This window comes from Cyprinus carpio, chromosome B18 (genome assembly GCF_018340385.1).
Source record: "Cyprinus carpio isolate SPL01 chromosome B18, ASM1834038v1, whole genome shotgun sequence".
NCBI classification, from domain to species: Eukaryota; Metazoa; Chordata; class Actinopteri; order Cypriniformes; family Cyprinidae; genus Cyprinus; species Cyprinus carpio.
In genome coordinates this window covers 23,534,822-23,547,026 of record NC_056614.1, presented here as the reverse complement: position 1 = coordinate 23,547,026, position 12,205 = coordinate 23,534,822, and the positions used below count along the sequence as shown (strand labels likewise).

At 34.1% G+C, this 12,205-nt stretch overlaps 1 protein-coding gene across 1 annotated transcript; it reads left to right on the top strand.

Annotated features, from left to right (window-relative positions):
• Positions 1-61: 61 nt before the first annotated feature.
• On the top strand, positions 62-9,670 carry wash1 (WAS protein family homolog 1). Its single transcript, XM_042744485.1, has 11 exons — positions 62-183; positions 535-675; positions 3,255-3,366; positions 3,820-3,966; positions 4,918-5,054; positions 5,158-5,293; positions 5,383-5,590; positions 5,840-6,019; positions 7,483-7,641; positions 8,961-9,029; positions 9,114-9,670. The coding sequence occupies exons 1-11, from the start codon at positions 176-178 to the stop codon at positions 9,260-9,262; spliced, it is 1,446 nt and encodes a 481-aa protein (XP_042600419.1). The 5' UTR covers positions 62-175; the 3' UTR covers positions 9,263-9,670.
• Positions 9,671-12,205: the final 2,535 nt, after the last annotated feature.

Here is a 12,205-nt window from a genome sequence, read left to right as displayed (position 1 = left end):
TATGTAGATAAATTATTTGCTTTAAATTTGTTTTGTTTTTATTATTTTATTATGCGTTTTTCTCCTGTTGTTACGCGCTGACGTCAGGCGTCACGTGATCCGGGAGTGCGGAAGTTTTGATCCTGAAAGCCTGTGCGCTTTCAAGCTGCTGAACATTTGCGCTCTTGGCAAATAAATGGTCAGGTAAAGTGTTTCCTTTCTATTTTAACAGCGGCCTTTCATAGATATCTTATAGTTATCCGTTAGTATTTTTAACCGCTGTGTTTTCTTCAGCTGTGATTGCAGGATGGGCGCGTTATGCGTGTCACGCGTGTCGTAATCGCTAATTTGTTACTGAAGCATAAATACAGTATTATGTGGGTTGCCAGCTTCAGTATGCAGTGTATTTGAATGTCATATTTAAAGTAGCACATCACATCACAGATATCAGCTACTACTTTGGCAAAAAAAATCTAACACTAGATAATTGACAAAGACTTCATATTTCACAATTTGCTCATACAGATTGAATGATTCTCTGGTGTGTGTGTGTAGGATGACTCAGAAACGTTACCTGGAGGGACAGGTGTACTCTGTCCCGCTCATCCAGCCGGATCTGAGGAGAGAAGAGGCTGTGCATCAGATCACTGATGCGTTACAGTACCTGGAAACAATATCAACAGACATCTTCACTAGGTAAGCACACTCTTTTATACTGCAGAGTATATTTTTATAATGCAGTTCACGCAACTGTTATATATGAGTGCTACTTTTTGAGTTGCCTATTCAGGTCTCAAAAATAAGGATTTTTTTTATAGGTGGATATAGATTTTATGAAAAATATTTTTGCCATTTATGTTATTTTAGCAACATATTTTGTATGTAAACATTTTTCTTCTTCTTTATTTTTAGATTTTTTAAAAAAAAAAAAATTTTTTTTTGCTTTATATAATTTATTAGTTAATTTTTAATATATAAGAATAAATTGTATATATTATACAATACTGCTTTTTTAAAGAAATTAATACCTTTATTCAGCAAAGATGCATTAAACTGATCAAAAGCAACAGTAAAATATTTATAATTTTACAAAAGATTTCTAGTTCAAATACAATTCTATTCCAGTAAATGGAAAGCAGCAAATCAACACATTAGAATGATATCTGAATGATCATGTGACACTGAAGACTGGAGTTATGGTTTTTAAAATTCAGAATATGTAATAGATTACATATTCAAATACATTAAAATAGAAAACGGGTATTTAAAATTGAAAAAATGTTTCACAATATTACTGTTTATTATGGTGAGTGTAATTTCACCAAGTACAACATGTTCCTGGATCAACGTCCTTGTTGACCCTGGAACAACATTTCAATCAACCAATCAGAATAGAGATATAACTTTTCAGGCAATATCTGTTTTAAGCTTACAATCAAGGTTAGGTGCTTCTACACTCTTGTTAATCAGCTATCATTTCCCACTGATTTTAGAAATAAATTATGGGTAGGGTTAGGTTTAGGGGTAGTAATTAGGTTAATTCTGTATTTTTGGACATTAATGTTGATCCAGGAACATGTCTTACGGTGACCGTTTATTATTTAGATTATCAAATAAATGCAGCCTTGATGAGAGTTTAAAAATTTCAAATCTTGTCGGTCCCAAACAATATTGGAATCATTAGAACTAACAAACTTTCGGTGAATAACACATAGCAAATATTTACGTGCACAAGGCATAAAAACACATGTACATGATCAACAAACATAAGCTGTAGTGACGACGCAGCACTGGTCCTTTAAGGTGAGTGACAGCTCAGTCCGCTGGCCCAAAACCCTCTTATTGTTGCACCTGGCTATTGAATGAAGGAGCGTGATTAGACCGTGTCAGAATAAAAAAGGAGAGAAACACAATGAAAGGTGTGTGTTTTGCATGAGATGCAGTTGTGAGGGAGTGAGTGCTCAAATATGCTAATTCCAGCTGAGCAGGCTGGAAAACCATCCACTGCGTTACCATGACAACATGGCACATAGGGGTCCAGGGAACATATTTGTGTGTGTTTTTTTTTTTTTTTGTGTGGTGGTGCGTTTCTTTTTTAGGTCAGTTAAGCTTATGCTTCTGTTTTTTTCATTTTTTTCTGTTTGAGGGTCTCTCCAGACAGTGTGCAGTGCCATAGGCTACAGTGGAGCACACTGACTCAGTAGTGATGATAGGACTGTACACATGCACAATTACGCTCTCCTTCCTGCTGTGTTTTGTTGATGTTTTCAGGCTGGCATATACTGTAGCTGCCTTCTGCAATCAAGGCATCTTTTTTCCCTTTTGCAATGTTTGTCCACAGAAACAGAGTATAATGGACAAACGAAAGAGATACGCGGCTGGTAAACACAGATGGCTTGCAATAGGTGTAATAAAAAGACATTACAATATCAAGCCAGGACAAATGGCATTGGCACAGAGCCACCAAGGTCACAGTATACGTGCTGTTTCATCTGCTAATGAGCTGCAGTACACCATTATTCAGCATGATGTTTGGAAAATTTGCTTCAGAGATTCTTATTCGTCCAGGTTCAGCTGTCACAACTGTGCTCACCGAGACTGCATTTGTTTGGTCAAAAATACAATAAAAATAGTAAAAATTGCGAAATGTTATTACAGTCCAAAATAACTGTTTTCTATTTGAATATATTTTAAAAATGTAATTTATTCTTGTGATGCAATGCTGAATTTTCAGCATCACAACTCACATCACATGATCCTTCAGAAATGTCTTTACTGTCACGTTTGATCAATTTAATGCATTCTAGCTGAATAAAACTAATAAGTTGTCAAGTTTGATCAATTTATTGTTTTGTAGTTTATTTAATGTAATGTTTGATTAATAATAAAACTAATAATAAAATAAGAAGTCATCTTACTGATGGCAATATCTCAATGGGATTTTCTTGGTTAAATAAAATACTGTTTTTTTAAACACACAAAATTGCAAAAGTACAAAATTAAATTTGCACTTATTGCAGTATTTACATCAAATTTTTCATTCAGAAATACCTGCAAAACAAAATCAGTTTATTTGTCATAGGCAGATTAAAAATGTAATTTTTGAAATTGAAATTAGCAATTTCTATCATGTAAAAATAGTTAACCATCAAGCAAACATAAAACAAAGAAATTGAGAATGGGCTGAATTTCAGATTACACTTTTGTCAAGTTCTGATCAAAATGCGTTCACCTGTATTCTGAGGCTATAGTTTGACTTGGTTTGGTTTTGACAGGGTTTCTCAGAGCGTGGAGAAGAACCGTGCACATCTTCAGTCTGTCACAGACCGGATCAAACTGGCTCAGGCCAGAGTCCAGAAGATCAAAGGAAGCAAGAAAGCCACAAAGGTGATGCAGATGATTCAGACACACAGAGAATCTGACAGTCAGAAGAGAAACTTATACTGCAACATATGCCTGGAGCAGAAAGTGAATATGAGTTGTAGGTTGGGCATAAACTAATGGGATTTTTTTGGTTTTATATAATATTGTTTTTTTTAAAAAAGCAATGTTGTGCTTTTAAAATTTTTTTTTTTATGTTAAATTAAAAAAAAAAAATTGCTTATCAAGAAAGGTCTGGGTCATCATTTTTAGAACTAAGAATTAATTAGAATCAAGAATTTAGAATTAAGAACATTAAGCCTATTTTTAGGACCATTAAGATTTTGACTGCTGTACTGTTTGAGCTGTAGAAATTTTGTACATGTATAATAATTGTACTGTCAGTCACTTTGGATTAAATGACTAATTAATAAGTATTGCACTGTACTGAGTGGTTTTATGTCTTATATGTCTGTGTAGGTGTTCTCCAGTGCCAAATACCCTGCTCCAGAAAAACTGCAGGAATATTCGTCCATCTTTACAGGTGCAGTAGATCCCGCCTCCCAAAAGCGGCCTCGCTTTAAAGTTCAGAGCAAACTCCGCCCACTGGATGACAAGGCCCTCCAGGTAAACAAATTCAGTCATTTGTTTTTTAGCTCCTGCTCCTGCTATCTTTCTTTCAAGTCTATATAGCTCATATTTTGGTTTTAAAAAAGCATTGAAATAAATGGAAATATGAGCTAGCATTTTGTCTTTAAATTCTAAGTTTTTTTTATTTTTTAATAAATTAATAAATCTGTCATAATCTGTCACTACAGTACAGACGTCGCTCCTCTTTTTAATAATACAATTTTTATGTTTTTTCGATATAATTTTTTGTTGGAATAGTATTAAAACATCAACTCTATTGCTATGATTTTTATGGAACACTAGTAGAGACATTCACAAATAAAATGAAGGAATAAGTTATCAATGTAATATTTAAAACATAAAAATGTAAATAAATAAATCTAATTAAGAGGCATGTTTAAAACTGTTTTTTTTTAATTATGATTTAAAATGTAATTAAATTGCAAAATAAATGGAAATGTTTAAAACTGTTAAATTCATGCTTTAAAATGTAGTTAAATAAGATAATTAATACATTAAATGGAAAAATACATTGATTAATGTATATGTTGTTTAATAAAATAATAAAGTAGTAAATTAGAAGTTATTTCTAAATGTACATTTTAAATTGCATTTTGAAAAATCGATTACTTTCTTTGTTGTTTTGTCAAAACCTTTTCTTTATCCATTTGTTAACTGAATTAAAAAATGCCATTGGATAGATCTCTCATGGAGGCAACCAATCAGCTTTCAGCTCAGTTTTAAAAACCATGCAAGTGCTTAACAATAATTAATTGAAAAATTGTTAACTGAGGATATCTGTGAAAAAATCTGCATCAAATTGAACTTTTTAAGAAGTTCCTTTGAAGTTTAACACTAGGCTTGTGATGTCAAATTACAATAGAAAACTATCAACACAAATTTATGTTAAGAATGTTTAATGAAATGACCCATAAATGTGTTTTATAGGAGAAGCTGATGTATTTTCCAGTATGTGTAAACACTAAGAAGCGCTCTGAGGATGAGACAAAGGAGGGTTTGGGAAGTCTGCCGAGAAATGTCAACTCAGTCAGCTCCTTATTGCTGTTCAACACAACAGAGAACCTGTGAGAACACAAACACCTACACATATTGACTGAATGCTGCACTGCCGATGCAACCTTATTAATGCTCGTATAATCATCGCTGTTCATGTTTGTGTATTTTCAGCTATAAGAAATATGTGTTTCTTGACCCTCTGGCGGGCGCCGTGACTAAAACACACACCATGTTAGAGACTGAAAAGGAAGATAAACCGTTTGATGCGCCGCTGTCGATCACCAAGAGAGAGCAGCTAGAGAGACAGGTGAGCCGCCCATTCATACCTATAATGAAGCGATACGCTGAAAACAGGACGCAAGCTCAGTTCATATCACTTTCATGCTTTCTTCTCAGACTGCAGAGAATTATTTCTATGTGCCAGACCTGGGGCAAGTGCCTGAGATCGATGTGCCGTCTTACCTGCCTGACTTACCTGGCATCGCTGATGACCTCATGTACAGCGCTGACCTCGGCCCAGGGTTCGCACCATCTGTTCCTGCCAGCAACAGCATCCCTGAACTTCCTTCATTTGGCACGGAGCATGACGAATCTAGGGGATCTGGTGGGATCTTTATTAACATTCAATTATGGCAGATTTATTTATTTGTTTTTTTGAGAAATTAACTTATAATTATGTAATTTTGAAAAATACAACTCGTATATCATTATATAATTATAAAATATTTAATTATGCATTTTATAATTATAAAATTATATATGTATATATCATTTGGAAAAATGCTTGTTATTTTTATTTATAAACGTGAAATGAATTAAAAACATATTTAATAATCACTTGTTTGTGTTTTAGACTCTCATTTTAGGCTTGAAGCTCCGCCCCCTCCACCTCCTCCACCCCCTCCTCCACCAGAGGCAACTCAGGTATCAGTCCCACCCCCTGGAACTTCCCCAGCTCCGCCCCCTCCACCCCCACCTCCACCTATCACAGCAGACAGCACTGATGCCACATCAAGTCAAGCCCCTCCCACAGGTAAACGATTTATTGACTTGAGTATTTTTAGCGCAGTATATCATTGGCATAGGGAATTGTAAGTGGTCTCTTTACATGTGCAGTTGTGATCAGTATTTTTTTCCTGCACCTAGCTGTTTTCAGACTGCAATGTTGGTTAAAGGGATACTCCATCCCAAAATGAAAATTGTGTCATTAATCACTTACCTCCATGTTGTTGCAAACCTGTAAAAGCTCCATTTGTCCTCGGAACACAATTTAAGATATTTAGGATGAAAACCGGGAGGCCTGTAAATAACAGTGTCAAGGACCAAAAAAGATGTGAAAGTCGTCGTCAGAATACTCCATCTGTCATCAGACGTGCAATCTGGGTTATATGAAGCGACGGAAACACTTTTTGTAAGCGAAGAAAACAAAAATAACGACTTTATTCAATAATTCCTTTGTCAACGGTCTCACTGTCTCTCATTATCATTGTTGTTCATTGCTGCAATTATCATTGTTGTGTATGCTCTTCTCTATCAGCCGCGCCACAAGGATGCGCTGTTTTATTTAAAATCAAAGCTAAATACACGTAGAAACAGCGCACCCTTGTGGCGTGGATGATACAGAAGAGCATACATGGCACACAGTGATAATGACGCTTACAAAAAGTGTTTCCGTCGCTTCATATAACCCAGATTGCACGTCTGATGGCAGATGGAGTATTCTGACGAAGATTTTCATACCTTTTATGGACCTTGACACTGTTATTTATTTGGCAGTCTATGGGACAGTCACAGGCCTCCCGGTTTTCATCCAAAATATCTTAAATTGTGTTCCGAGGACAAACAGAGTTTTACAGGTCTGGAGCGACATTGGGGTAAGTGATTAATGACAACGTTTTCATTTTGGGATGGAGTATCCCTTTAAGTTTTCAAAACCTAAATTTATTTAAAATTTAAACACAGTTGTATTTCTGTCTTTTGTCCATATACACTACAATTCAGTTTGTGGCCAGTAAGTCTCCAATGCTTACCAAGGTTGCATTTATTTAGTCAAAAATACATTAAAAACAGTAATATTGTGAAATATTATTACAATTCAAAATGACTGTTGTCTGTTTAAATATATTTTCAAATGTAATTTATTTTAAAATTTTCAGCATCATTACTCCAGTCTTCAGTGTCACATGATCCTTCAGAAATCATTCTAATATGATGGTTTCCTGCTCAAAAACATTTGATTATTATCAATCTTAAACTCTATTTTTGAGGAAACTGTGATACAGTTTTCAGAATTCCTTGCAGAATAGAAAGTTCAAAAGAACACCTTTTATTTGAAATAGAAATCTTTTGTAACATTATAAATGTCTTTTTTTATTAATTTAATGTATTCTTGCTGAATGAAAGAATTATAAAAAAAAAAAAAAAAAAACACTTGCTGGCCCCTTTTGTATGTTAGTGTACCAGTCAACCACTCTCTTTCATGTTTGTGTGTATCAGGTATAGTGAAAGGAGCCCCTACTGAGGTGTTAAAGCCGTCGGACGGCCGAGCCAGTCTGCTGGAGTCAATCCGAAACGCCGGCGGTATCGGCAAAGCAAACCTCCGCAATGTAAAAGGGAGAAAGATGGAGAAGAAAAAACAGAAGGAGCAAGAGCAAGGTCAGACGGCAGCAGTGTTTACACTCTGTACTGAAAGCATACTGTCAAACAGGGTCAATTAGAGGGTGTTAACATTAGCTAAACTGTTATTAGGGTAAGAAACTTGTTAGTGTTTGCTAACGGAAGCATTAAAAAGCCAAGCCATGTGTAGAAACTTTGGACCAGTAAGCAACATCCTAGTAAGCACATAGTTACACCCTGGCAACAATCCAGAATATATGTAAAAATGTACATGCGCTTATTTTGCAAGATGAACATATTAAAGGTACAAGAGTATTCATTTTTAAAGCAAGAGGAATTCATTTCAGTATGGCTGGTATAAGGACGAGTGCTGTGGTATTTGGAAAGGTCAAAAGAGAAATTTACTTTCATTAAATCTGCCCTATTAAGCCTTTTTAAATCTGCTTGACATTTGCTCTGAAATCGACTGACTCTGGACTCACAAAGTCTCAGATATTTCAAATTCTTCACTGATATATTATCAATGGATAGTCTTTTGAATCGGCCATCTCTGAGAGGTAATTACTAATGATTTAGTACTTGGGTGAAAGTAAATGCCACACTTAAGATTTGAAAGAATGCAATGTAATAATTTTTTCTGCTTATTATTCTTCTGAAATATCCACTGTTTGCTGCAGAAAATAACAAAGGCAGTTGTAGGTTTTTTTTCTGATGAACACAAAAGGAGATGTTTAGCAGAAAATCCAACCTGCTATATTCTTTTCAATTAAAGTTAATGGAAACGGATGCTGTGGAGTTTCAAAAAAGGTCAAAAATGCACAATAAAAGTGATCTGTATGACTTGTATATGACTCATTTAGCTTCAAAATGTTTGGTTCTGCAAAATGTTTCAATGTTTATCAAAGAAGCTCACCAAAGCTGCCTTTTTTGATACAAAATCCATAAAAAGTAATATTTAGAAATATTATTATCGTTTAAAACAGTTGTTTTCTATTTGAATTCATTCCCATGATCAAAGCTGAATTTTCAGCATCATTACTCCAGTCTTCATTGTCACATGATCCTTCAGAAATCATTCTAATATGATGATTTGTTGCTAAAAAAAAACATTTCTTATGATTGTCAATGTTGAAAACAGCTCAGTATTTTTGTAGAAACTGTGATACATTTCTTTCAAGATTCTTTGATTCCATTTGAAAAAAAAGGAATTCGTAGGTAATGTTATAATGTCTTTACTGTCACTTTTGTACATCCTCATAGTGTATAGTCTTCTGAAGTTATGTAATGTGTAAAATTCATTGAAAAAAAAAGTTATATTTCCTATTGCATAACCTAACAGTTTTTTGTCTTTTTTCCAGTTGGGGCAGCGGTGAGCGGTGGAAACTTGATGTCTGACCTCTTCAATAAACTGGCCATGCGCAGGAAAGGTGCGTTTGAAACCTTTGTTTTAACGCCTCAGTCTCAGTTTTTTAATCCCACCTGATGCATTTTTCACTGTGAATATTTGACAGGTATCTCTGGTAAGGGCCCGGCGGGTGGAGACTCATCCGAAGCACCTGCCAGCTCCGGCGGCGCGTTCGCCAGGATGTCAGATGTGATCCCGCCCCTTCCAGCGCCACAGCAACCCACTGCAGACGATGAAGACGACTGGGAGGCGTAACCATGGCGACCCAGAGTTGAGTGCGAAACTCAAGATTGGAGAGTTGAAATCCTCATAGACAGGGTCTGGAGATATTGTCTCTCCAAGGAGAGCTGTGAAGTGTCGAGTGAGACGTTTGGTCTCTTGTTTTGTAACCTGAAGGTCAGTGAATTAACACAGGTGTAACAAGATGTGTTCTATGTGTCATGAAAACCCTTACAGTCTGAAAGATTATATTATTAAAGTCAACATGACATCGACATTTACATTCTTCATTCACATTTTTGGTCATCTGTGCTTGATTCATCAGTGAAAATGATTTCAAAATTTTGAAAATGTCAACTTTCTAACAAATTTAATAACTTTAATATTTTTGTAATATTAAACATTATATAATACTACTGCAATGATACTATTATACTGTAAAAAAAATATATATATATATATATATATATATATATATATATATATATATATATATATATATATATATATATATATATTAGGGCTGTCAAATGATTAATCACGATTAATCACATCCAAAATAAAAGTTTTGTTTACATAGTATATGTGTGTATACTGTGTATATTTATTATGTATATATGAATACACACACATGCATGTATATATTTAAGAAGAATATGTTATGTTTATATATTAAATATATTTATATATAATATAAAATATAAGAATATAAATATATAAATGTATATACATGTAAATATTTTCTAAATACATAATTTATGTGTGTGTATTTATATATACATAATAAATATACCCTGTACACATACATATATTATGTAAACAAAACTTTTATTTTGGATGTGATTAATCGTGATTAATCATTTGACAGCCCTAATATATATATATAAGCAGGGCACATGGTATCCCATAATGCAGTGTGCTTGACTGTACCTTCCATTTCCATAATGATGAATGAACTGGAAGTGATATCAGCTGCCATTTTTAACATCATTTTGAATTAATATTTAACACTCGCAAAAGTTAAGACAATTTAATAAACAATTGGATTGAAAAAGTCAACTTGACTCTAAATTCAGCCTATCAGCATGCCTCATTTGTGTTTCAGATCATTTGTGCAAGATTTATAAAAAAAAATTCAAAATGCTTCCTTGTAATCTTTCATCAAAATTTAGTAACGTCCTCCATTTTTTTTAAATGTCTTTCCCTTTCATCTGATGTCACCTCGTCCACACAAGCAACTGGTAAATATTAATGTTACCCACTTTAACTCATAAATCTCACATTATGCTTGTCTTATGTTGACTTTAATAATTAATTGCACTTTTTGATGAACATTTTTAACTACTCGTGCACATTCAAAATAATGTGACTTTATGAAGTTGATGGTGAAATAACTGATGTTCCTTAAGGAAAAAAAGATTGTAAAAAGCAGGTTGTATTTTTGAAATTTTGTTTTACATTAGTATCTTTAGTACAGAAAATAAACTCTAATCTACTGTGATTGTTTTAACCCATCTGAGCGAGTCTGTTGGCTTCACATTTTGGATTACAAACACAAACCAATCCAGTCTTGTAAAAAATCAGCTTTAATTAAATGAAAGATAAGAACTGAACCTGAAACACAGAACCTGAGGACAGAGGCGGCAGAACTCCGCCTCAATAATTCACAAGGCCAGAGTAGTCCAACAAACATCCATAATGCAGGACACACCGTAGTATTTTTACACACGCGGCTCGGCCCTGTCGAGTCGATGACCTCAGAGCGGCGGTCTCTGTCGCTTCTCCGGGAAGAATTGAGAAATCAAATAAAGGATCAGACAGGGAGCATACGGCTAACGAATCATCCTCATCCTGTCATCCTTCACTTCCTGTCATTAGAACAGACCTGCTTACAGAGAGCACAGCTGGAGAACGTCTGTCTCATTAAAACAGCACGCAGCTGGAGAGACACACACCAGCCCTCACATGCTCCTGTCTATCACTCTGCCACAATGACAGTCTATCTTCTATTTGAGAAGCTAAGCTGAATGCATCAAGCAAGTGATCAGCTAAAGACAGAAAAAGAAAGAAAACCGTTTTTTCCCCTTTACAATATAACTACAATAACTATTCAAAATATTTTTTCTTTTAAAATTATAAAATTACAATATCAGCAGTTATAAATTATACAAATTAAATCAATAAATGCACAGTATGCATCAGGGATGTGATTTTTCCATATTTCTATATATATAGAAATAAATAAAGACAGTCAGAAAAATTAGAATTGTAATTTTTCTGTTGTTCTGCAAAAATAAATTATTAAATGTTTTCAAAAACATAAAAATTACAGTATTAGTATTTATCTTTATGTCTTTGATTTCAAATATTAAACCATAGAGCTTTTCTTTTAATGGAAAACCATTTACATGATACAAAAATCCATTTAAATATGGCAAAAAAATCCCGATGCATACTGTACATAGTATGCATGGAATTCCTGGATGAGCTACAGTGTACCATTTTGAAGCTTATTGACTTAAATTTTGCTAGTCTACTCAAATATTAAGACATAAAAACTGGATTGAAACTGCAAAATATAAATTTGAGATAAATCACTTGCTGTATAAACATGCATCATTAAAAAAAAAACATTTGACCTCTACGGACCCTTTTAGGGCCGACGTCAAAATTACGTCACATCGCTAGCTGGAGGCAAAACAGAGAAAACTAGAGACGGCCAATTAAAACCAGCAAAGATTTGACATGTGTAAAACAAACTGACGATTTATATTAATATCCTGTAATTGTATATACATTGTTGTGATTGGTTGTGGCTGGAATTTTTAAGAACTTGGTAAGAAAAAATAATCAAATACAGAGAGTTCACAAGTAGTTTCTGGAATTTTTATTTCTAGAATATATTCACATCTTAATTTAAATGTACTGTATGTAAGGTAGGCTAATGTAAAGGTAATGTCACTGTAAACTTACATCATT

Coding starts and splice junctions, on each gene's coding strand:
- wash1 (XM_042744485.1), top strand. Junction 676..3,254: donor TCAACAGACATCTTCACTAG/GTAAGCACACTC, acceptor TGGTTTTGACAG/GGTTTCTCAGAGCGTGGAGA. Junction 3,967..4,917: donor TGGATGACAAGGCCCTCCAG/GTAAACAAATTC, acceptor TGTGTTTTATAG/GAGAAGCTGATGTATTTTCC.